We start from the raw sequence: 27555 nt of genomic DNA on the forward strand, positions 1-27555 counted from the left end.
AATCCAGATGTACAAATAACATAATTTGGGCAGAAAAAAATGATAATTCTTTGGTGCTGTGCTGAGTGTGTTTTAGTTTTTTCTTCTTTTAATTCTCTGTTTTACCCTAATTGTTTGAAATTGCTTAAGAGGTGAGGAATAGTCTCTAGAAGACTGGTATCTTATGCTGTGGCTCATGATGAACAAGGCAAAGTTCCCTCCCTTCTGGATTGGTAGACTTATGAGAGAGAGATTCTACGTTATATAGAATAATGAAAAGGGTAGTATGAGATTGTGAGAAGATACTCCAGTAGAAGCAAGCTGCAAAATCATTGTCCCCAGGCTCAAGTTAACTGGACCTCTGAGGTCCAGCATTCCTGGCACATTTTTAGGTCTCCTTCTGACTTTAAGGAAGAATCAGTTCTATGGGGACAACAAGATGCTTTTTGTTTCCATGTTTCTTCAAAGATATAAAAAGTCCAGCCTCTACCCAGGTGACAAATTGATGGTAGCTTCTTTTGCATTCTGACTAAAGAGAACTACAAAAGCCTGGACATGAGCTCCAGCTGAGGAGTCACTGATGATCCAGCATGACGCTGTGAGCAGGAAGGCCCAGCTCAGCCCTGGGAATGAGGACGGGTGGCAGGAGAACCAGTTGAACTGCTGAGGTTAAAAGTGGAAAGAACTTACCCTTTGGGATTTGAGCCTGACAAGAATTCCCCTTCTTACATAGCAATAATTTCTAAACTCTACAGCTCTAAACTTTTATTATTGCTAATTAACTTGTATATATTACAGTTTACAACTTTTACATCTAAAACATCCCAGATTCTTCAATCCTTTATACATGAATTACCAGGAAATAGTAAAGTATGTCTTAGTCCTTAAACTCCTATACCTTAGCTCAGATCCTAGTGATCCATGCCTGTCCATTCTACCTATTCAGTCCTCCAGTTGTATCAGGGTAATTTTCCATTTTTTTCTTGACTTTATTTCTTGGCACAGTGCTTTACTGTGCACTGCTGTCTTAGAATGAATTTTGACTCCTGCCTTCACAGTAACTTCACCATAAGTTCTGATGCTTTCACTAGTCAGGTTCTCACAGGTTCTTTCGTGGGCCCATCTTTGACCTCTGCACACACAGAGACAAAGAGAGAGGGGAAAGAGAGGGAGGAAGGAAGGGAGGGAGAGAGAGAGAGAACATTCAGAGGTGTGTAAATTCACCCTCTTTTAAAACACAGGCCACTGGCTTGGAATTCCTCTGGTGTCCTCTCGGCCTTTTTAAACCCATCACTACTCATGTGGAGAGAAGCAGCCCCCAAAAGACAGTCCCATTGCAGCATCTTTCAAAGAAAAATATTTTCATTACAGAATGTCTTTAGGATGGGGGAGAAAACATGGCCATCAGATGTTTTCCTTTGGGGAGTCAAGGAAATTTATACACACGGTATTGGAATGAGCATGCAGATGTGTGTCTCACTGTGTCTGAGGGAAGGCATGTGTAAAATCAGTATGCTTTTGCTTCATGTGACCCCACAGTTCAGAGGTTCCATGCTTCATTGACAGCATTCTCTTGCCATGCTGGCATGACTATGGAAGAACAAAGTCCTTATATATTCTCTTTCTCTCTCCACTCCCCAATTTCTTTTCTCTCACACACACCCCCATACACACAGAGAGACATGAGACTGTTTTGCTAGGGAAATCTGAAGATAAAAATTCTTGGTGCGTAAGGTTTGGTCTGGCCTGGAGAGGTGACTCAACCATTAAAGGCGAGGCTCACAACCAAAAATATATGAGTGCAGTCAACTTTTTGGAAATATTCAGTTATTCTAAATGAATTTCAAATATTTCTTTGCATAAGCTCTATGTAGTTTGACTTGCTACTTTACAGCCTCACCCTTAAATATACTAAAGTTCCTATACTGATACAAAATACAATCTAGAGGACTGGCGATATGGCTCCATAAGTAAAGAGCCTTCTGAGAACCTGAATTCAGGTCCCCAGCACCAAGATAAAATGTTACTGTAACCCTGGAACTGGCAAGTATAGATAGACAGATCCTGGGGTCTTAGTCCCTAGCTAGTCTAGCCAGCATGGGAAATGCCAGGTTCAGTGAGAAACTCTTTCGCAGAAATGAAGTGGAGAGGCAATTGAGAAAGACATCTTGATGTCTGTCTCAGGCCTCCACACTCCTTGCACCAAAGAATGCAACATCAACATACATATGTACACGCAAGCACATGCACTTAGACATATGTGTATGAGACATAGAATATGAGTGGAGTTCTGTTGGCTTTGGGTAAATTTTAACATGTAAAATGGGTAGGTTTAAATTTAAAATATGCAGTGCAATGGACTACAGACTAGCACAGAATGAAAGAAGTCGACTGAGGTTTCTGTCCTGCCCGGTTCCCGCAGCCACTAAGTCCCAAAGAAATCACACAGAGGCCTACATTAATCATAAACTGATTGGCCCAGTAGCTCAGGCTTCTTATTAATTAATTCTTATAACTTATATCAACCCATAATTCTTGTCTGTGTTAGCCTCATGACTCAGTACCTTATTCCGCGAGGCAGTCACATCTTGCTTCCTCTGCATCTGGGTCACAACCCCAGATTGTGCTTCCCTCTTCCCAGCATTCTCATTGCCCCACCTCTACTTCCTGCCTGGTCACCCATCCTATACTTTCTGCTTGGCTACTGGCCAATCCGCATTTTATTAAGAATAATACAAGTGACAGGATAAAAGACCATTGTCCCACAGCAGTCACATGAACTCCCTCCCCCTTTATATGGAAGTGTGGCACAAAGTAGAAAAATATATGTTATAAAAAGAACACCTCAGCAATTTACTAAATGGACGCTCCCTGTGTGATCACCTAGGTGAATAGACACCGCTACCAAAACTCTAAAACCACACCCCCACCATTCTCCTGCTTTATTGCTTTGCACTTGGGGAATCTAAGTATTGAAATCACTTTCCTAAATTTAGAGTACATACTTGTAACCTACTTTTGTATTCTTGCAAAGAACCTCATAATATGAACCTGTTTGTCTTATTTTGTTTGTCCAATATTTGTGACTTTAGCCCATATGGCATAAGTTTTTCATATTGTTTAATATTCATCTATATTTAGAAATACGTTATGTGAATATATCTGAAATTATGTATTACACATATTTTTACTATTATAAGTAAAAGTTGCTCTTATGCTCTGATGATTCCTATATCTGTTTTTTATGGCTTTATTTTCCAAAAATTATGTATGTAAATTAAAACTATTTATCTTTTCTGTCTGAAGAACAACTAGGATCAGAACTATTGAGCCATGGTATAGACATGTGTAGCTCTTTTATTTAAGTTCTCACGGTGCTCAGTTTTTCTACATCTCTACATTCTATTTTGCATTATAATACCATTTTCTGATATTTTAGAATGTCCAGTACCACTTATGACCAGTGCCATTTGTTTCATGTTTGTTTAAGTCTTTTGCTCAACCTTTGTAAAAATATTTTTGTTATTTTTAATTGTATATATGGCTATGGTTCTATATGTGCTTATGAGTGTAAGTGCCCATGTGGAGGCTAGGAAAATTGGATACCCCAGGACCAGAAATTAAAGGTGATCGTGAGTCATCTGATGTGGGTCTGGGAGCTTGTGTCCTCTGCAAGCGATATTCACTCCTAATAATGAGCTGTTTCTTCAGCCACCTATTGAATCTGTTGAGCTGTTGTTACTCTGACTCATTTGTAGCAGTTCATTTTATTCATTATATCATATTTCATTTTTCATTATATCAGTACCTTATCTTCAAGGGATATGAACATTCATGTGTCTCCTTCTACCACTCACCTTCACGTTTGTTATAAACAGGTCCTCTAGTCCATATCACCTTTTCTTTAATGGCAGTGATTTTGCTTCTGGAAGTGTCCTTTTTTTAACACTGTGAAGATGTTTTCTAAGTGTTGCCAAAACTTAGTGCTTTGACTTTGACATTATGCTTGAGACCTAGGTGGAACTTGTGCAGGAGGCAGAAGTCAGTATTGTTATTTCTTTGCCCGATACCCAATGGACCAAGCAGTATATATTGAAAAGAACACCCATTCATGTTTATACTGTACTAATAGCCTGTGTCTGTGTCAGTCTCTAGACTTCCTGGACTTAACTTTACAGCACTCTGAGCCAGTTGTCTATTTTATTTTTAAAATATTTTTTTTATTTTTATCTATAAAATATTATATATATATATATTATTTTTAAAGTATATTTGTGGGGACATGTGCATGTAGGTGTGAGTGCCCACAAAGGCCAGAGGAGGGCATCAGATGCCCTGTAGCCAAAGTTTTATATTGATTGTTTTGAGCTACCTTTTGTGGATGTGAGGAACCATACTCCATTTAGCAAGTTCAGCAAGTATTCCCACTGCCGACTCATCTCTCCAGCCCTGGTTTCTATTTTTGAACACGACTGTCTTGATTGCTGTAACTTTATAAATAAGCCTGATGCATGGCTTATTTTTAGGTCTTTGGTTCTCATATGCTCACCTAGCTGTTCTTGACCTTAAGTGTTGAAGGTTTTATTGAAATTTCATTGGCTCTGTACAACATTGACAGCTTCGTTAAAATGGTATGCAGATGTCTTTGTGTGATAAGCCTTTACTTTGTGCAAATCATCTCTCACTTGTCTTGTAGATGGTAGGTAACTCTCAGTGTGAAGATACTGTACATCTTTTCATAAGATTATTTTTAGGGAGTTGATGTATTTTGAAGCTGTAGTAATTGTGGGTTTTATTAATTTAATAGTGAGCTTGGGACAGATAACTAGAACACAGTTGTTTCATATTCAGTCTTTATTCAGTAACCCTTCTAAGCACTGACTGGTCATAGTATGTGCATTTTCTTAGCTGTTCTGGTGAGCACAGCATCACCTGAAATATTGGCAGCATTCCTCCTTTTCCAGTGGTATTCACTTTGTTTCTGTACTCTGTGTTGTTTCATGGGATGTAACAGTGATGTTCTTTCTTTATTCTGATGGCAAGGACAGTTTCAATATTTTACAATAATTTAAATATTTTATAAGGGTTTTTGTTAATTGTAGTTTTTAATGTGTTTTCTTTATCAGACTAAAGGCAAGTCCTCCTTTATGCTTTGGTCTATGTAGTTTGTGAAAAGTTTTTATAATGAGTAGATGTAGAATTTTGTCATGCCTTATCAAAATCAGCACATAGTTTCTCTTTACCGTTTTTCTACTGGTACAGTAATCAGATGGAGAGGAATTTTGCTATTAAGTTCTCAAACAGTGATAGTTGGAGTAGACTGGCGTTCTAGACTGTATACTTTTCTTAGAGATTTGCTTGATGACCCTCTATCAGTGTTTGCTGTTAGCTAGCTGTAGTTTAATTAATATACCACTGTCCCCAGTAGGATACAGTAGGCTGCTGTTCTATGTAAAACAACTCCTAGCCCAAGGAAGCTCTCTGTTGTCTAATCTATGAAAGCATGTCAGTTCTTAGTAATGGCAACATTACTATAAAGCAGTAATTATTATTGAAATGAAATATTAACCATCTTACGGGGTTAATAAAGAAATAGTTCAGATTTCCAGTTCCAAGGAATGACATAGCAGCAGGGGTATTTGAGCTGTGTTAAATTAACCAGAATAAAGTTTGAGAATGGTCGTAATTAAAGATAAGACTGAAAGTAGAGTTCAAATTCAATCAAGGGGATCTTGATTGCCCAGCCAAAGATTAGGTCTGGTTCTGTAGCAACTCAATTTTACAGATAAGAAAATGCATCTTGAGAGGTCATGACCTGCCTTTAGTACTACCAAATCAGAACTGCAAATCCATAATAAAAAGAATTTTTATCACGCTAGTCCTTTAAAAAATAAACTGTACTCTACTCACTAGTTTGCATGCTAATTGTTTTACTTGTATTACCTTATATTTATAAAATAGTTTTTAAATTATGCTCTTCTTTGTCTTATTATATTCTTCCATTGTAAAATTAAATTGACGGGAACCCGAACAGAATAATTATTCTGCAACCATATCAGAGGTAATAGGTATTCATCTCCTAACAATACTGGATATTCAAACAAGGTCATGGGGTGCTAGAGAAAGAGAAACAAGCCATATAGTATCTCTAGGTGATTAATTTGAGGGGCATGTCTTATTCAGAATTCTAGCCAGGACTTATATTAGTTTTGAAATCCTGGTGACACATTGCCTATACCAATGGTCTTCTTTCCTCATGATTTTTTTCCTGTGTGCTTTCTTAGGCTATAGGCTAAGAGCTACTTGCTTCATTTGGAGTAATGAGTATCTTTACCTCTTCCTTTTCTCTGTATTGTACTAATTACCTTAATATTCAGAATGCATTTTTATATAGCATGTGTGCATGTGTGTGTGTATATAAATATATATATATATATATATATTGAGGGGCAGATTCTCAGGATGTAACTCTAACAAACCTTAAACTTACTGCCCTTCTGCCTCAGCTTCACAAGTGCTGGACACCAGGTGCCTGCCACAATGCCCAGTCTTCTTTCGTGTATTTAAACACCATGGGGTGACCCTGTATATTTTGCAGTATGAGGAGGCCAAAAGGATGAGCACATTGCTAAGTGAATAAAAGACTAATTGTTCTTTTTCTTATGTAGTGTATTGCCTCTGGGGAAGGAAATAATGTCTTTCAGATGACATTAGCTACACATAACAATTGTGAATATATGGTTGTGAAATAAATGAATTACTGAAATTTATTTTTCTTGTCATTTCTACAAAATCATGGAAGAAGATTATGAAAAATCTGAATCTTTTCTGATTCACTGATTTTAGGAGATGGGTTATAATAAGTTAATTTTAGTGTTGTAATTATTTCTGTTATCTACCTTAATAATAATATCTATGCTTATAAAACTAAAAATCCATATGCCTCTATATTGTACTAAAAGTGAAAATAGCTAATTTTAGTAACAAAGGAAATTTTATTCCTTTTGTAACGGTTTTGTAACTTCAAATTTTAGGTTTTGCCAGCAAAAAATGCACACTTACTCTGCTGTTAACAGCACTCATAGCATAGAACTGCCTCATGTTTTTATTACCTTTGGACCCGGGGTTACTGATCCATACTACAGTGCTTTCTGCTTACACGTTAGAAAGGATATGTCTGACATGAATATTGGTGCTTTAATCATTTAGAGAAATTAGACTTAAAAGAAAATTTATGGAAGAGAAACTCAGACAAGGCCTTTGTAAAGAATTCATCAAAGTCGTCGAACTAGGAAGAGTCCCTGCATCAGTTAATTAGGTGATCTTAACGTGAAACATTACACGGCCTGGCAGATGTTTCAGAGTGGAGTTGAGAATGGAAGGAGGAAGTATGGTCTCTCAGATCTGAAAGTGAAATCATTTTCCCCAAGAGCAAGTTATTGCAGTCAGTGTATAAACTGAACATAGCATTTAGTGGAAAGAGGTAGTGGACTAGCCGTCGTTCCTTCGTGTCCTTATCAAGCAGTTGTCTTCAGTAGAGAGAAGTGGAGCTCCATGTGCCCAAGTGATCACTGTCAAGGTATGCACCCAAAGAATTCCTACACATTTACAATGAAGCCCCCTATGTGGAGTGTGGGACTGAACTCAGAAACAAGAGCCAGCAAATGGTTATAGTTTCCAAATCTATGGCATAAAAGGAAACAAATAGGTAAAAGTTGACAAATGCAAAATGACTAAACTTACTCATAAAAATTTGTTTGAATGACCAAAATAATGCTAAAATTTGCCCATATTTTAAGGTAGATGGAGTAAACAACTTGCAATAGAAGTTCTGTTTATATTCATGTTAATATATTCTTTAATATTTAAAGTACATGTACCATTGATGCTCACTGGAAGGGTAATAAAAAAGCCAGGCAGACAGTTGTTGCTGTATATTGGCTGGCCATGAAAATCTCAGTGAATCTAGTGAGAAGTCTCAGTTAGGGAACTAAAACTAACCAATGTATGCTGGGAAGAGTGTTAAAATTGGAAAGCAGAGGCAGTGGTGGTAATCTCAGTGCTTGGGAGGCAGAGGCAGGCAGATCCCTGTGAGTTTGCGGCCAATCTGGTCTACAAAGTGAATTCAGGACACCCAGAGCTGTTACACAGAGAAACCCTGTCTCCCTATCTCAAAACAAACAAACAAACAAGCCCTTTCTCAACAACCCAAAACAAAGAAAAACTTTTATCTGTTATTTATCTGGAATAACTTACTGTAGCATTCACACTGGGACCGCCCCACAGGACTCTTTCAGTTGATGCTGGTCTAGGCATAAGGAGGAGCAGACAGACGAAAACATGCATCATTTCCCAACACGTGAAAATATTAGCTCGGTTTCTTAGTTAACTAGATTAAACCTTTTTTTTGTAACAATGAGTAATTATCAAGGCAAATTAACCTGAATTTTATCACTTTATTTTTGTTACCAATGTTTAAAAATACATTGAGTATTTTGTGATTGTTGATAAATGTGACTGAATTAAGCTTCCTGCAGATCAATGTTTTAAAAATTGAAACAGTGTAGGTTTGTATTGATTAATGTGGCTAAATCAAAATGGGAGGCTTTGTAACAGCTTTCTTAGACAGGCTGCTCCCCAGTAGTGGCAACCTATCCATTTTAGCTTTCCACTGATAAATCAGCTTGAAAATTGGATGTCAAATTTTTTTCACTGAAGTAGTGATTTTTTTTCTTGCCCTTTAACCTTTTCTGATATATTATATTGGTTTATAAGACCAAACTCTATCTCAGAGAAAGCAGTTGTCACATTGACAATTTGATGGATTTTAGATGATTTTAACATGTTTTCATCTATATATGTGTGTGTGTGTGTATATATACATATATGTGTATATATATTATATGCTATGTCTATGTATAATTAATAGCATATATGTTGTTGTTTTGAGACATAGTTTCTCTGTGTAGCCCTAACTCTCCATATGCTGATGCCCTTTCTGGGGATAGTTTTTTATATTGAAATATTTAAATATATATTTCAAAACATAATGCTTTTTTCACATGCTATTTTTGAATCTTAGAAGTTAGAGAAGGTCAGAGTCCTGACTGGACACTTGCTACCTGCACCTGCAGTACTCTAAGTTCTGTTTAGTGTGCACAGTTTTCACATAGTTTTTTACTTTTCTTGGAAAATATTCTTAGGTTAATCAGTAGCCACTCTCATATCTTATAGTGTTGTAAAGAGAAACCTGGCATGCTTTGTTATCATAAAAACAAGAAACAGAAAGCAATGGTATTCTCTTACTTAGATCCCCAGTAGTGGGGATTTAAAATAGCACTGGAAAGAAATTATTAACATAACAGTAAAACAAGCTTAATTTGGATTTAATGGGTTAGACTTAGGTAATGGCTGGCAAGACCCTACCCTCATGCCTCTGTGCTAGACTCCATGTTAGCAAGGGAAGCTATTGATGTGAAGTTTCTCTTGTATAATTACTTTTTTTTGACAAGAAAAAATTGCATGGTGTATTGATCTAGATGGGAGCCTCTGAGTAACAGCTTCCCTTGACTAACAGTGAGTGTCATCTTTCTGCCATGATAAATGGTAACACACTGGCCCCACATAATTACTTTGTGGTGAAATGAAGCTCCTATCCCCTTCTCCCTTCTCTGTGCAGAGATATAACAATCATCTTCATCTGAAAGGTGTAATTTACTGGACTAATCATCCTCTTAATAGGGAAAATCCATGTCCCCTAGAGTATGTCCTCTGTTGGCTACCTGAAACAGAAACACCTTTGTAAATGACTTTAAATGAAAAAAAAAAAATAACTCCACAGTATGTACCATTTTTACTAATTCTCAATTGTTCTTATCCATGCTTTCAGCTGCCTATTCACCCCTGATGTATATTCAACCTTATATTTTATACTGAATATAAATTAACAGAGGAAAGATAGAGGTAGTCAAATGTTTGATTTGCAATGTGGACAATGATTTATGTAAATTAACCTATTAAGTTTATGAAACTTACTACATTTTGTAAATATAAAAATTTATTTAGATAACACTTGTTTTGAGTGCTATTCATAACACTTCCCTATATGATTTTTAATCTTAAGCAGCATTTCTACTTTTTAAAATCTTTTCCGCTGATCATTCTCTCCATCAAGCATTAGCCCCCTGGAGTGTGACAACCACACTGTCCCCTAACCATTCTAAAAGACTAGGTGATTTGGGTTGCTTGTCAGCCTTTTGACAAAGATTCTCAGTGTGTTTCCAACTCTCCTTAAACCTATGCTACATTTTGATGAGCAAAGACCTGTCCTTCGTGCCCCTGATTTAATACTTCGTCCTGTGTAATGACTTTAAGTAATGTCCTTTAAAAAGTGTCTAGCATTCATTTTAGATCATTGTCAAAAGACAATGATGAAGACCGTGATGAAGGGTTGGCTAAAGGTCATTTTCAATGATTGCACCTAGTTAAATAAATGTACAGATTCTCACAAAGGAGTCTTGCTCTCCAGTCATGAATTCCCTCTTAGTACCTCTAGGAATACCAAGTAAAATATACTTGTTTCTGCCTTTAAGGCATTGTATTTTATATTTTTTTTCTCTTTGTTAATTTTCTCCTCATACTTCTGTTTATTTCCAAAACTTAGCACAAAAGTTTTATTTAATTGTAAATTAGATCCATCACTTTTGATAGTTGATGGAAACCCTATATATAGATATGAATGAATGTTTAGAAAGGATTGTTCTTTACTAAGACTTATTAAAAATTACTACTTTAAAAAATGAAACAGTTCTCCCTTGATTGTAGCACAGGTTGGCTGACAGTTTCTTCCTACCCTGGCCACAGCTGGCTTCTTGCTGTTCACAGCTAGAAGTGAAATCTGTGCAGATGAAAGCCATCCTGATCCTATGTAGTCATTTCCCGTCACTTTACCAGCTTTAAATTACTTCCATGACCTAGCACTGCTTATCAAGAAAGCCCAGACCTAACTTCTGCATTGAGATGTACTGTGCTCCAGGAAGATGATACTTCCTTCAAGCTACCACACTGTGGATAGCTCATCACCAAAGTCATTTTCTAAAGTAACTATTGTGTTTCCTCCCCGAGGAAACACTGTCTGTAATCAAATTATCACTTAAATTCTAGAAATCTGTATCTAAAACAAAGATGTCCCTTTTTTTAAAATTGTTAATACTTTTTTAAAATCTGAGACCAAAAAAAAAAAAAATGTGCAGCAATGCCTCAGGTCAAAGTCTCATTGACCCGGTATTTTCTCAAATGTTTATTTTAGCAAATTAGACGGAAAGCTGCATTGTAGCTGAGTGCTTCGGAAGTCACAGAGCTACAGTGAGTTTCTCCTTCCTATTCTAAATGGTTCCTACTTTGATTACAAGCATTTATTATAATTATCAAGAGATTAGGCTCTTATAGAATCCAGTAATGGAGCCATTTAAAAGGAATATAATGGCAGTTTATTGGATTCTGCAAAAGAAAAGAACACAGCTAGAGTGGTCTGTTTTGTACAGGGCTCTACTCCTGGCTGAGAATACTCATTTTATTATTCCATCTCCCTTGGTTCACTGGGATAGTTTTTGATGGCTAAGGATGTAATGTTCTCTGATATGCAACCTGACCTTTGGCCTTTCTATGCTTTCCATCTTTTGTAAGACACACACATATGTGTGTGTTGACTTTTCAGTGTGAATATCTTTGCTATAAAAATCAGTGCGGTTGATGACCAGTTAATTTTTAATTTTAATTCATTTGAACACACACGAGGAGAGAGAGAGAGAGAGAGAGAGAGAGAGAGAGAGAGAGAGAGAGAGAGAGAGATTTGGGGGGTTAAAAAAAAAGAAACTAAATTCAGCGAAGTAGAGTTCCCTGGACTTGTAACTGGCAGAATTGCAGTGTGTGCAGAAATGCAAGAGAACAATTAGAGAACTGATGTCTGTGCAGAGAAGGAACCGAGGTGTTGATACTCTCTGTCAGAAGTGCCTGTGCTAGGAAGAGGCTCAGGTCCAGCAAAACCCATTCTTATGGTGTGAGACACTGGGAAGGCTATGCTAATGATTCTGAACAGCCTGAAAATAAAAGATCACCAGCCAGCTTCCTTGCCTAAATAGCATCCTGTGCATAGTAAGCCTTCAGAAGTATTTTTAATTACTTTGTTTTTATCAAATAGTAAAGGAAATATTATTTTTATTTAAATGTTTATATTTCTGTTGAGGGGTGACCTTTGTTCTTCTTTTTGTGATTGTTGTTGTTCGTTTGATTGTTTGTTTTTGGACAGTATCTTACTCTGTAATGTAGGCAGGCTTTGAACTTGAATTCCTCCTGCCTTGACCTCGCAAATAGCTGGGATCACAGGCCTGACCCACTATTTTGACTGACCCTAAATAGGATTTCTTTGAAGTCTTTCAAATTTGTGTTTCTCTACTTTAGCTGTTTCATATTATCAATGGAACTAGTGTTATTTTGTTGCTGTTGTTGTTAAACAGTGGTGTGAAGTTAGGAGCCATGATTCTATCCCATAAACTAGCTGAAAATTATTAAACCACTTGGTATGTACTACAGGATTTAGCTGCTGTTCTAGGCTTCTAGAGGTTCTGCATGAGGCTTTCTTCACTGTTTAGTTTCTTTTTGTACACTGAAAAGAACTAGAGATGTAGTCAAAGGCCTATCTGCACTGACACACAAAACAAAAAAGGAGCAATTCAGAATGCTAGTGACCCACAAAAATGGGGAGATGCTCCCTAAAGCCAGCTGCTGTGTTAAGTCAGCTGCCTTCTAACACAATGCTAAGCCTTGTCTTTGAAATAATGTGTATAGTTTGTATACTATATTGTTTAATGTGTATATACTATGTAGTGTGTATTTATATACTACTTTACTATATAATAGAGAAAGCATATCTAGTATAGACATTTTATGAAATGTATGTAGATAAATAAAAAAAATTACAGAACGTCTCAATTCCAGCAGGGTGGTTCACAGCTGTAAACCCAACACTTAGGAAGCTAACATAGGAAGATCGTCAGATCAGGATTAGTCTGTGCCACATAATGAATTGTAGGTTATCCTGGACCACAGAGTAAACCCTGTTTCAGATGAGGTGGGGACATGGAATACAAAGTATTTAAGAGAGTAATTTCTGGCTTCCCCATGGTTATACTACTATTCAAAAAGATCTGTGTATATTAGTTATTAGTTAAAGACTTCATCTTGCCCTGTGGCAGTGGTAGTACACACATTTAATTCCAGCACTTGAGTGCCAGAGCAGGGTATCTCAGTGAGTCTGAGGCAAACCTGATTTACGAAGAGAGTTCTTTCTAGCCAGGAAATCCTGGGGGGCGGTGGGGGGTGTCTTCATCTGTGTCACTGATTGCCAAACTGGGTCACTTGGAATCTGGTTTTTCTTACTAGACCGCCCCTTAGAATTATATATGTGAGTTTGTCAAACTGTTTGTCCATATGACTTAATTTTATTTTTACATATAATCGTATGTAATATTGCTCTTGTTAATGGAAAGTGAGTGATAGAGGCACAGCCTGTGTGCAAGAAGGACATGAGGACTTGGTGGGAACAATCATGAGCAACCTTTTGCTTTAGTGTTCTATTTGCAAATCAGTTATAAACATTTCTAAAATTACTATTTTTCATATTCTGTCTGAAATATCACTGTCTTTCTTTAGAAATGCAGAGACTAATAGATTGTGATCTCACTTAGGAATTTGAGGGCACAAGCAAGGCTTATGTTTTCTTGGTAGACCTACACCAGTGCACCGAAATCACTGGAAAATAAGCAACTAGATGATCTCCTCCTCCCCCAAAAATGATTTTGACCTCTAGGAATTGTTTTACATGTCCAATCCATTTCTAATTTCTAAAAACAATATTTTGTTCTTAAGGGGAATGTATATACCTTGTAGGCAAAATTAGAAGTGAGTTTGTGTCTTGTGTTTATTTGTTGCCTGTGTGAGGCACGCCATCTTCATTTGTACATTGCTTTGTAGAAATGCCCGTTTGTGTGACTGAAGATAGCTTAAAGCAGCCTCAGCATACCAGACTGCCAACAACAAACTCCTAAAATACTATGGTTTACAAAACATGAATCCTAAGGGTCTCAAATACAAAGTCGGCAGTGCAGAGAACAGGCCAGAGCTGCCATGGAAAATGGAGAGGTCGGTAAGGAAATGCGTCATGCGGATGAATGGGACTTTCTGTTCCCTAGATCATTTCTAATTAAGAATGATGAGGGTGTAGTACTAGAGGTATTTGAAAGCAGGGTGTTACCAACTCTGCAGAGTCTGTAGTATTCAGAAGAGCACAGGTGAATGCAGTGTGATTGCTGATTACCTTCCAGGTGACCTTGGATCACTGGGAGTCACTGCCTCCCTCTTGCACAGGACTTAATCATCTTGAGGGGAGGTTTCCTTAGAGGCTACTATGATAGGCCGGTTTCAGCTGGTGGGTATTAGCAGATTTGTTCAGCCTTCTTGCAACAGATAGGCAGGCTAGCAATTTCAGGTTCCTGAGGCCTGATGGGTGTCTTAAGACAGTTCACCTGAGCAATATGGTGAGCTTCCTTTAAAACACATGTTAACATTTTATCTAAAATAAATGAAGGATTTTGAAAATTGTCCCAGTCATCTTATGATCTTTAAACAGCGAATGTTTCTTTTATTAGAATGAAACTCAATTCCCTGGCCATCATACTTAAAAGGACTGCTTCTGCCTTATATGAATACTAACCAGAACCTTACCCCAGTTTTTTATAGACAGATTTTCTCATCTTGCATTTTCACATTGAAAACGCTACCCCTTGAAGACTGAAATCATTTTATTCTTTATGCTACTAGAAAAACAGACTTAAAGGATGTGGTGGTGTACACAAAAGGCAAAAAAAAAAAGTAGATAAATGAAGTGAGTTTTTTTCCTTAAAAATCTGCCTTCTCTGAAGAAAGCAAAACAAAATCAAAATCAAATTAAAAGTCAAACATCTCAACACCCAGAATCTAGCAAATCTAGCAAAAAGGCCATTCTTTTGCATGGTTCCAAATGTAAGTACTTGACACCTTTGATATAACTAATTATTTTAAGGGAAGAATAAAGATGTCCCCTTAAGTCATTTTCTTCTTCTTATCAAATAGACATGCTTCCCCTTCACACTGATAGTAGAAATAAGATGTACCTTGTTTGGTGAGTATGTCCAAAGTATAAGACAGACATGAGAAAGAGACTAAATGAAACCCATGATTTTATACAGTTAATGTATACTAATTCAAGCTTTTAAAAGACAAATAACTGTATCCCTCATAAATATTGCTAGATGATATTAACTTAAGTTTTTAAAGTTCACTAAGTTCACTGTGTCTCTCCCATAATTGCCAGTGTTCATCCAGGGTAGTTGACTTTTCTTGAAAAGAGTCAGGAAATAGCTGTCTTTGGTGTCATATCCTTAAGAGAGTTCATTTTCTCAATTGCCTTTACAATGAGTGTAGATAAGAAATTCGAGTACACATACTTGCTCTGCCAGTAAGTGGTTGCTTGATATTGAGAACAGCAACCCTTCTGGCCTCTATTTTCTTATAAGGGTGTGTAGTAGTGCTGCTTTTTCTCATTTGGATTTTAAGAGGACTAAAAAAAACTAGCGTGTGTGGAATGATTAAATCCATACCCATTGGCCTGTCATAGTTAGCTTTCTACAAACTTATCTCTTGGGTTACTGAGGTAGCAAACAATCTGAACATCTCAGGGATTCAACTCAAGAAAATCTTGGCCCAGTGGTGGTAGTGCACACCTTTAATCTCAGCACTTGGGAGGCAGAGGCAAGCATATCTCAAGGTTGGTCTCTAAAGCTACAGAGAAACCCCGTCTTGAAAAAAAAAAATCTTCTTTCTCATTCACACCCATGTCCCGCACAGGCCCTTAGAACGGCAGTACTCCCGGAAGTCACTCTAGCATCTTAAGTAATAGATGGTATGCCAAGGAAAAGGGACATGGCACCCTGTGCCCTATCCACTGCCTCTGTGATTCTTGTGTGAAAGTGACTGGCTGACACTCAAAATAACTGCTCAAGAGTCACATCAGCATGCTTTTCTTCAACATGCATAAAGTTAGACATGGTGGCCAGCTCCTGCCTCCCATCATTTGACACATTGAGGCAGGGGGATTGACCTTGCTACGAGGTCAAGACAATCTTGAACTACATAACAAGATCATATCATATTTTTTTTAAAAAAAAGGCAAAAAAGAAAAGTAAAGGGAAGAAGTATACTCTATAGTGTAGATGGGAGAAGTATAATCCATCGTGTGGCCAAACAGAAACAATGACAGCTTTATCTTAGTAATAGCTTTATTATAATACAGTTTATATACTATACAATCTACCCATTTAAATTATGTAGCTCAGGTACTCAAGTTAGCATCACACCATACTGAAGTGTAATTCAGGGCTTGGTATGTAGCTCAGTGGTAGAGCACTTGCCCAGCATATGCAAAGCTCTGATTTTAATCCCCAGTACTGCAAAAAAGAAAGAAAGAAAGAAAGAAAGGAAGGAAGGAAGGAAGGAAGGAAGGAAGGAAGGAAGGAAGGAAGGAAGGAAGGAAGGAAGGAAGGAAAGAAGGAAAAGAGAACAGATAGACATAAGCTACAGTTTTTAACATGCAGTCTCTGAGTGGCAAATATTCAATGTGTGAAGTCATGGGTCTATAAAAATACATTGTATACTTTGTGCCTCTTCATGTGAGGATGATGTTTAATTACCAATCTGTCAGACACATGCTTTTGTGTGATCTGGGCAGGATTAAATTGCATACATGGATTTTTTTTTTGAAGGGGCCAGGGTTCTAGGCAGAGTTTTACTATGTAGTCTTGACTGTCCTGGAACTTACACTGTAGACCAGGCTGGCCTCAAACTTACAGAGATCTGCCTGCCTCTGCCTCCCGAGTTATACGCAGAATTCTTAATATCAATGATTAGTATATGGTAATGTGTTGAAGTGGAAGGCCAAGTGTTCATATGTCTCGTGTGTTCTTAGTAAAGTATCTGTTTGTTCTGATTTTAACCTTTTATCTGAAATAAATCTTTTGAATAATTTTTATTGCTAAATGTCCAGCAACAGATTACCTACCATCTTTGATTTTGTTTTATCTTATAAATTCAATCTTCTGTGTAGTTTTTTAGAGTAATCTACCTCTTTTTAAAAACTCAATTACCATAAAGATAAAAACTAAATAAGAAAATCAAAACTGTAAGCAAGCAATGTTTTCTTTTTTAAGAGTTGCCTTGATCGTGGTGTCTCTTCACAGCAGCACAACAGTGAATAAGACAGAAGTTGTTATCGGGAGTGGGATATTTCTGTGACAGGCCTGACCATGCTGCTTGTTAGAGGAATATGGAAGACTTTGGGACTTTGGAATAGAAAAGCAGTTGGCAGTGCTTAATGGGCCATCCTAGTTAGGAGCATGGAAGAGAGTGCTGAGGGCCATTTGAATTTTGGGAGCCTGGCACTTACAGTTAAGTAAAGGTCATGAGTCTCAGAAGGGACTTTGTACTTCAAAACACCACTGATACCACAGTAGACTGTTTTTTATCAATAGTGCTGCTCACAACAGTTACAGCATCATTTCTTTTTACTATAAGTTTTAAGCTGAGGTATTTACCACCAATGTTTCTTTAAGCTAAATGAAAACCAAGCCCCATAACGAAATGCTGCATTGAACATGTAATGTGCATGTTTCAAGTAATTCCTGAAATGCACTGTGGGTTTTAATAATGGTTCAGCATGTACAAGACAGTGTTATCCGATGATAACCATAGTTGTTAATGGTTTATATTAGCTGAAAGCTGTAAAATCATCTGAGGACTCTTAGCACTAGAATAATAATTTACCAAGACAATTACCACATACTGGAAATTTTTTGCAACTCTAATTTGGTATTATTAATAATGGATAAAATTGCACTTTTCTCAGGTTGCTGTGGGCAGCAGGGATTTACTTCAATGAATATTTCAGCACATCATTTTAATCATTTCTCCACCAGATCCACATGGACAATATTTTATTCTTCTTAATTTGTCTGCTAAGCTACAGACATTAAGTTGCAGAGTATTTGTAGCAAGGTCTTCTCTGATTTACAAGCTTGTTATAAGCTGTAAAAGAAAGGAAACTGTCATTAATGCCTGCAATTTGATGTTGCATTTGTTACTAAACTCCTCATAATCAATGTTTGGTAGAGAAAAGAACACTGTAAAAAAAGAAAAGCAGCCAAGTGTGTACAATGTGAGAGAATAAAGTATGAGAATGCAGCTGTTTTAACTACTGCTTGTTGTGATAGTAATACTCATACAAATACAGTTGTCTTCATTTTCCATAGATACCAATGAAGTAAAATTTTATTTGTAGGGAACAAATGAATTTCCTGTTTAAGCTTTTTATTACTAACATTAGTGACATTTATTTCCCACATCTAGTCAGTTGCATGATTTCTGGCGTCTGGATTACTGGGAGGATGATCTTCGTCGAAGGAGAAGATTTGTTCGAAATGCATTTGGCTCCACACATGCTGAAGCACTGCTCAAATCTGCAATTGAGTACGGTGAGTGCCACTGCCTCAAAAGCAGAATCTCTCCTGAGGTGAGGGATCTGTGATAGTAAAAATTTAGTTTTGCAATATTATGTAATACTAACCTAAATGTCAAAAATAATGTTTCACCTTGCCCTTTAGCACTATCAAGGTAGAACCAAGCTCCATATTTCTTAGATTTATTTGAGAGACTTCATCTTACTGTAAAGGGTGCTCATAACCTAACATCCCTTCAAATAGCCTAAAACTGCAGTGGCATGGATTTTTCAATGTATTTCATACTTTAATGATCACAAGCCATGTAAACATATATTGTAATCCTGTACTCAAGTGTGGGTGTGTATTTTGTTTATTTTTCTAATGTGGGTACTGCATAGACCCTGCTGCAAGACCTGTGTTTTTATGCATCTGTGTGTGTGTGTGTGTGTGTGTGTGTACCCATTTATACATAGGCTTATATAATGATTTCTATTTACAAATATAACTGAAATGTTTTATTAGTAACCTATTAACATAATATTTCCACCCTATTTATTTTAAACTCAGAAAATTATCAGGCTGAGGAGATGGCTCAGTCTTGCTGAGTTCTGAATCCCAGCATCCAATATCCACTTAAAAGTAGGACACAGAAGCATACCTCTGTAACCCCATCATTGCAGAAACAGAGATAGGCTGATCCCTGAAGCTCACTGGCCAGTCAGTCTAAGCACTTAATACACTCTAGATTCAGAGACCCAGTTTTACAAAACAAGATGGAAAGTAATTGGGAAGACATCCATGATGTTCATGCATGCACTCACACATACTCACAGAATTGAAAGTTATCAACAAAGACAGTGGTGACATACACATATACAAACACGCGTGTGACCACATAATCACATGCCTACATGCAAACAAATGCATATACATACACTACACGCATGATACATAAATAGACAGTCTTGTTCTATTCAGCCAATTAAGCTCCCAGGTTTCCAGTGAATTGCTGGTGAAGTTTGTGCTTAACAGTACATTCCCAGTGTTATCAACTACCACACCGCAAAAAAGCTGTACCCCAATTCTCTTTTTTTAAAATTTTTAAGAAAAACATTGCTATAGTTTAATAAAAATTTTACTTTAGACTGTTGTCTAATAAGTTTTCTTAATTACGTTTTATGTGCCCAGTTTTTAATTTGCTACATTTATTGTATGTGTGTGCTCATGTATGCACAAGCACAGGCACATATGTTTACATGTCATAGCTCATGTGTGGAAGTCAAAGAGAGTCGTTTTGCTCCTTTCAGCATGTGGGTCCTGGGGATTAAATCCAGATTTATCAGAGTTAATGGCAAGAACCTTTACTCCCTGAGTCCTCTCAGTGATACTATTTAACCATTTTTAAATGCTCTCATAAGTTTAAGTCTGGTTACATCAGAATTTCTTGTGTCACATATTCCGAGGTAATAATAGTGAGCACTGTCCATATAGTTTGTGTTGTCCGCTTTTAATTCTAGAGTTACTTGCGATATTTATTTTCACTTACTTGAGAGTAATTAAGTGAACTATCTGTTTTAAAGTTTATCACAAATGGTCAATAGTTTTGCATCATTGTATATTTTGTATCGTGCCATACAACTCTTGTTCTTAATGAAGTGAGTATAAAAAGATATAAATCATTACCAAATAAACACTGTACCTAAGGGGTTCAATTCAACCATTACCCTATGAAAAATTACTTAGTAATTATACAGTGGAAGTAAACATTAAAATGTTTCAATAAATCATAAGAGTCCTCACTATAAGGAATTTTCAAATCAACTCTAAAACCCATGTAAGGATTTTAGCATCCTGAGGATTTGCAGCCAACTGAAAGTGGGTTGTTCCATTCATGATTCATAGAAATACTGCCTACTTAGGCAGCATATACTTAATAGTACCTGGCACTGACCTGGAACTCACTGTGAAAATGTCCTTGGCCTGGAATTCACAGAGTTCCGTCTCCCTTTGCCTCTGGAATGCTGGGATTAAACATGTGTGCTTTATTTACTAATTTAAATCTGTTCACCAATTCAGTATGAATTTATCTTATTGGAAAGTAGAATTGTCTGTAAATGATTTGTAAGAGAGGTTAGGCTAAGGTGCATTGGTAATAGTTTTAAAAACTTTAATTCTGTAGAGGCTGCCACCCATATTCTACAAGTTACTTCAAAAGGGCTTTGTTATGAAAATACTCTTTTTGTTTCTGTGGAAAAAAATGGGTCTCTTTGTGTTTGATTTATATTTTTGCCTTAAAAATTCCTTTGATGGAAGTTCATATTTTAATCACATAAAACTATTTTTTAAAAATCTGGACTAAAATAAATATTACTTACATCTTGAAATAAATGAGCCATGCTAGCAAATCTTCTGTGTATTTCATGGTAATATTAAATATGTTATTTTCATTCATTTTAAATGCTAGATAATGACCAGTATTCAGGTTCTTTTGTCTCTCTTGTGTTTGGTTCTTTGGTAAAGAGAGAGAAGAGTGTTTTTATTTGACAAGTATTAGTAACAAACATCATATCCAGGCCACATATGTTTAAAACACTTGTACAGTTCCTATGGTAGAGTCACATGATGGTCACCTCCCCAGGGTTCAAGTCATGGTATGGAAGACCAAAGATAACATACCACTGATCTCCGCCCCTAAACACTTCCAGGGTACACCTTTTCAAGCCTTCATCAGGGCTCATCTGTGGACCTCAGGAGCTGAGGAGAGGGATGGCAATCAAAAAAGGAGCAGGGTACAGGAAAATGGGAAATATTCCAGGGAGGGATATCTACAGACAAATAAAGGGAAGATTGCAAACAAGCAAGATTCCCCACTTCTAGCCCTGCTTGCTCCCCAAACTGTGCACAAAGTACTTCAGAAGAAAGAGGAAGTAACTGCCAGTAATAATTACAAAGCACTTCCTTCAATAAAAATAGATGCTGGAAGACTTAATTGAAAGCAGATTCTGTTTTTAAAGATAAGTTTTATATTCAAAACATCTATATAAAGCCAAAAAAAGAAAAACCAAACTATATAAAACCCAGCCCATTGTCTGAATACCTTCTGTTAGACATTAAAGTGTGTTTATGTATGTGAAGTCTGGAAGGATGCAGACCAAATCACTTGTAGACCTGTGATGTTGGGAAGACCCGTTAGGGAACCTTCATGGGACAGAGCTACAAATTCACAAACACTACCTAAGACAAGTTGACATCCAATGTGTTTCTTCTTCCTTATCCAATAATTGCATCGTTTATACCACCTTATGATAAAATGCTTTAAATCCTGACTTGCCATTAGGCTTTGAATATGCACAATCTCCACTTTGGATTTTGGTGAAAACTATTTTTCATTTGTCCATGTGATAGAAATATATTTCAGGAACCAAATAATGTTTTATACTGGTAACTCCCAGTGTGGGTAAAAAATTGAAATCAGTGATAAAATAGAATTCTTAAAGACTTGTAAACTGAGAGAGCCTCATTCAATTTCTTAAACAGGTCACCTTCCTTAGTGGGCAAAACATGTCTGCACTTCAAAGTCCAAGTTGAGTCATCTGTTAGTGTGGATCATGAGTTTGGAGACAGGAGTCTACATGAGGGTAGCAGGAGTGAAGGAGAGGCAATGGACTTCAGGCTTAGTAGAAATGCCTTGGACTACCTGATCTTTCTTGATATCCTAAATCCAGCCACATGGTTTAGATTAAAATAGAGTTGTACTTCGATCATGGGAAGAAATATTCATCTGTAGTTTAGATTTCATGGCATTATTTTCAGTTTTCTTAGAGTCTCAAATAATAATATTAATTTTTTCTTAGAGTAAATAATCAGGGTTTGATATAATTCTAAGGAAACCAAAGACAGTTTTATTTCATAGTGATTTTCAAAGTTTGCTCCATGATTTTATTATTAAAACTTCTAGTTGACCTTTTTCAGTTGGAAAATAGCCTTTGCAGTGATGGAATTTTTCCTCCTTTTTAGTAACACTAATGAGTTGAATAATTTATGAGGTTGTGTGCAAAAAATTCAGTATGATTTGACACAGTCTCAGTCTCTGGTGTTGGAATATGATTAGTAAAAACCTAGAGGCATGTAATTTTTTTCTTCATGTTTAATGTGTTAATTTTGCATGTGATGAATGTGTTATTTAGGTGATTTTTAGTGGTAAAATCTCTTTCAACTAAAAATTTGTCAGGAATTTTATGAATCATAGCATTGGAATTACATAAGAAAGATGTTTTAAAACTTATCTTTTCATTTGCATGATATATTCTTTGGGCAAATTAATTAGTAGATAAAAAATTGAAAATAGTGGGTTTTAACTGTTACATATTAAAGTAAAACCCAGACTCTTCAACTTCTGGTACATTCTAGTGTGTAAAGATACCTGCTGACAAAGAATAAGGGGAACTCTTAGTAAGTTTGGTTCTCTTTGTTGAGTGTCAGTCATCATTTGGGCTTCTGTTTCCCTTCCATAAAATTACAGTGGAGCTACATTTCATCAAAGCCTAGGATCGCAAGTCTGTGATCAAAGACGTCATCTTAAATAGGTCTGATCTGGCACTGCAGAAGAGGGCAGGCTGCCTCAGCCTGAGGGAGAAAAAAAAAAAAACACAGAGCAAAGATGACAAAGTTAATCAGTCATTTCTTTGGCAATAAATAATAAGATATGCTGAGAACTGCAAATGAGAACATTCTTACGTTCCTCAGAGATCTGTCTGCTTAACACCTGATTTATCTAAGCTTGTGAAGCCATCAAGTTATGACCTTGATGCACAAAAAGCAGCTCTGTAATGAGCTGGAATTAAATTAGTCTGCTGCTGCATGCATGGCTACTGTAATATGTTTCATGTAGTCGTCAGAAAATAGGAAGGCATGGAGAGTGGGAACAATGCTGTGCAGCAATGCAGCCATTGAGAAAAACTATGAAATTATCTGTCTTCATTCTTCCAAGAGCTTGCAATTATTAATTATTACAGCATTTGAGAACCCACGTCCTTACTATGTAGAAAAATGAGTAAACCTCTTGCTTTAATTTGTGCATTATAAATTCTGTCTCTGTATTTGGAATAAAAATTAGTGGTTTGAATTAGGTTCCAGTAACTGCTGAAAAATTAATGATGCATTATTTTAAGAGAAGGAAAGACCTGCAGGCAGTTGTCTGCCAGCTCTTCTTGATAGCACTTGATAAGCTTTGTCTCCTACCCTTGTCTTCATCCTACGGTTTTATGGGCTAGTAAAATGACTTAAATAGATTTCCTAAAATGGGGTCACAAAGGCTACAAATATGCTTATAATACCCTTTTGCATGGCATATCAAAAACTGATCCCCCAAACTACCTACCTGTTTTTACAAAGAAGATTCAGACACATAGGATTTAAGCAGATTCAGAAGCCTAACTGCTAATTAAAAGGCATTTATTGAACAGTTTCTGTGTATCACACATGTTTTAGACACTAATTTCGGGAGGTGGGTATTTTTAAACTACAGGAGCACAGAAGACTGGTTGACCAGAGAAGATATCACTAAGAATAGCTGACTTATAAATTACCTCAAGAGAATGTTCTGCATTTACCAGGTGAGCAGAGAAGTGAGAGTGGAAAGAATAGAAATCGCCAACATGAAGAGGGAAGTGGGTGTAACGGATAGGATAGGATAGGATAGGATAGGATAGGATAGGATAGGATAGGATAGGATAGGATAGAGTTCACCAAGATGGAAAGGCTTAAAGCCTTGACTTGGTGGACTCCGTGTTTTAATGACAGAAATTTATAAAGTGTTTGTATTTAAGACTGGAGATATGACTCAGTGGAAAAGAAACTAATGGCCCTAAGCAAGTCTTTGGGATCATTCTGTAACTCTGGATACAAAATTATTTCATTTTAGATTATAAATAAAAAAAAATAATTTAATAGGATATTTTATAATAATAAATACAATTTTATTTTAGATATTCCATAGTGTCAGATAAAATAACAATGACTTACAAACCAAAATCAGATTTTTCTACATATCCCATTAGAGCCCCCATGTTTTTGTTGAACTAGGTACTCATTAAAACCTAGTCACTGTCTTGTACTTACTTGATGAGATCCATGTACTGCACTTAACCACATGTTTGATCAGTCTGGGAAACTGAATTGAAGGAAAAGTTTTCTAAGGACATATCTTTGAATGCAGCATTTTTAAGATCTGAAATGAGTTGTTTATACTTTATTCAACTTAGAACATTCTGAGATGCTAGAGAGGAAGCTGGGGTAAAGTTCATCTAGTGGATTTATGCCAAATGACAAGGGGAAACATATTTCTTCATTATTTTGCTCATTTTAGACCAGTTTCTGATAACATCTACACACAACTGCATGCGTAATGCATGTGCACAGTACAATAGGTATTTGTTTTGCAGTGTACTAGCAGTGCTGTGAGCTCTGTGAAGGTAATGTGTCTGAGTGTGTTGTAAAAGGAGTGGAAGGTCCCTTCCCGCCGCCCGGCTCCCAACTAGTTTACACCCGAAATAATTACATGGAAACTGTATTCGTTTAAACACTGCCTGGCCCATTAGTTCTAGCCTCTTATTGGCTAACTCTCACATATTGATTCAACCCATTTCTAATAATCTGTATCGCCACTTGACTGTGGCTTACCGGCATGAGTCTAACCAGCGTCCATCTTGGAGAGAAGAGCCATGGCATCTGCCTGACTCTGCTTTCTTTCTCCAGCATTCTGTTCAGCCTACTCCGCCTATCTAAGCTGCTATCCTATCAAAAAGCCAAGGCAGTTTCTTTATTCGACCAATGAAAGTAACACAAAGAAAGAAGACACTCCTACACCATGAGTAGCAGTTGAAAACATGAACTGAATTCCCCTAAATCAGTGAATTGAGAAAGCATGTGGGAAAATGGTCAACACCATACAGAGTAAAGTACCCAAAACAGCACCACATGAAGGAACCAGAGGCTCATGTTATGGGGAGATGGTATGAAAATGAGACTATAAACAGACAGGGGGGTGTTGAAGGTTTATGTTTAGGAAAGAACAGACCACAGAAATGAGATAACCTAGGGATGTGGTGAATGAGCCAAAGCTCACCCCAAGCACTACCCCACCATGCTCTGAGTGCACTTGACCCTGTGGAAAATTCCCTCAAATGGAGTTTACATGATAATATCTGGGAACTCTCAGCATGTTACACATGAGGCTATTGTAGTATAGGCCACCTTAGTGTCACTCATGGGCTTTATATATTGTGTCACTTCTGAAAACATAATGTAGGTTTATTTTTCAGTTTATCTTAATTTTTTAAATGCTGGTTTTAGTTCTATTTTTATTCACTTATTTATTATTTACTTTCTTTGTCTACTTGGGTTGACCCTAGGGCACCAACCCAAGTAAAGAAGCATTCTGCCACTGAATCACATCTCCAGCACTTTGTTCATAGAGTACTGCTAAAATAACCTGCACATCATCAGCATCCTGGCTGTGTCTTGTTTTAGTAATAAAGAAAAAGGAGTTAGTTACTGTTTTCTTCCCCCTCTCTGAGCCAGTTTCTTGCCCATTCAAACCATCTTCTACTCCTTTCCTAGTAGTATGAGATACTTAAAGCAAATTTCTCGCGTTGCTCTAGAAAACACCCCACCCTTTAGTTTTTGTTCATGTCATCTACTTCATGTTTATTCCTTTTCCAGATTTGATAGGATTCCAGGCTTATATTCTGCTCCTATCTGTCCCTCTGGGCACAGAATCTAGCAGGCTTCTTTCTTTTTCAAGTTCCCTCCCCAGCCCATCCCTCTCTTATCTTCTAAGGGAAAAATCTGCTTACAAAAGAGGGAAGGCCTCACTGTTGTTCACTTCGGTGCGCTCATCTCCCGTCACTGTTCTTCTAAGCACCAGACCATGGGATCAGACTTTGCAGTGAAATCAGGCAGAGTTGGAGACACATTGTCCTGACCTGTGGGATAATGAGTTCCAAACTTGCCCAAGAGCAGCATTTGTTTTTCCTCAAGTAAAATGTGCCACGTGGCTTGTAATACTGCATCCTGTTCTAAATAATTATACATCATCCCTAACTCCATGACTAGTCAAAATCCTACCGATGGATTAGTCCTAAAATGCATAAGGAGTTGGTATGACATATATTCTTCTAAAAAGCATAGAATACAGTTTTCTGAATTGCCTTAGATTATTATATTAACATTTTATAGTTTTATTGTGCTTAAATTCACTTAAATGCAATCACATTCTCATATCTTTTTAATTGCATTTTTTCTGCTTAAAATGCTGCTTATGAATAACACCTTTGCTGGTCTGCTCTAAAAAATATTGCTTACATATGAATATTTTGAATTAAGAATAAATGAAATTCTGTTTTTGCTGTCAGAACCAAATTGTGAAAATGTATTACATGTCTTTGAAAGTCAGTATACTCTATTAGCAGGCCTGTCAATATAAAAAGTGCCTCCCATTTCCACCTCCTGCTCTAATAACCTGTGTTACTCTCAGGCAGTTCACATAATCAGAGTATATTGTCAGCTTACTGGGGTTGGGGAAGCATGAAATGAAAATCGCGTTAATATTGATCCAATTCTTTTACTTGCAAGTGTCCTCGCTGTCCTTTTCTACTGAGCAATAACTGTTGGTGTTAGGTAGTCATTTTCTTCTCTCTTTCTTAAATTCTTTCTAGTCAGTCATTACAAGCATAACTAATCTGAACAGGGTTTAACATTCTAAATAATTTCACTGAATCTTAATTAATACACAGATTTGTAATACTAAATGTTTACTACGTACCAATGACATTTTTCTCTGGCTGTTCAGAGGACCTGAAGGGATAAGGAATGTCTGCACATTCCTCCTTGGTAGCAACACAGAGAATGCACTGTTCCCATTGTATGCAAGGTAATGATGTATCATCAATAATGATTCAAGAACCATTTTTGAATCTTTTATTTTATG

General features: G+C 36.8%; 1 protein-coding gene across 3 annotated transcripts in view; it reads left to right on the top strand.

The window, feature by feature from the left end:
* Window positions 1-27555, top strand: part of Nbea (neurobeachin) — a 515411-nt gene that overhangs the window by 296498 nt on the left and 191358 nt on the right. For all 3 annotated transcript variants that reach the window (XM_087899501.1, XM_087899503.1, XM_087899502.1), the window contains exon 38: window positions 18475-18599. In XM_087899501.1, coding sequence (XP_087755627.1) covers window positions 18475-18599 — 125 coding nt within the window. The remainder of the gene's footprint in view (window positions 1-18474; window positions 18600-27555) is intronic.

Source organism: Myodes glareolus, chromosome 20, assembly GCF_982192425.1.
Source record: "Myodes glareolus chromosome 20, mMyoGla1.1, whole genome shotgun sequence".
In the NCBI taxonomy this organism is placed as follows: domain Eukaryota; kingdom Metazoa; phylum Chordata; class Mammalia; order Rodentia; family Cricetidae; genus Myodes; species Myodes glareolus.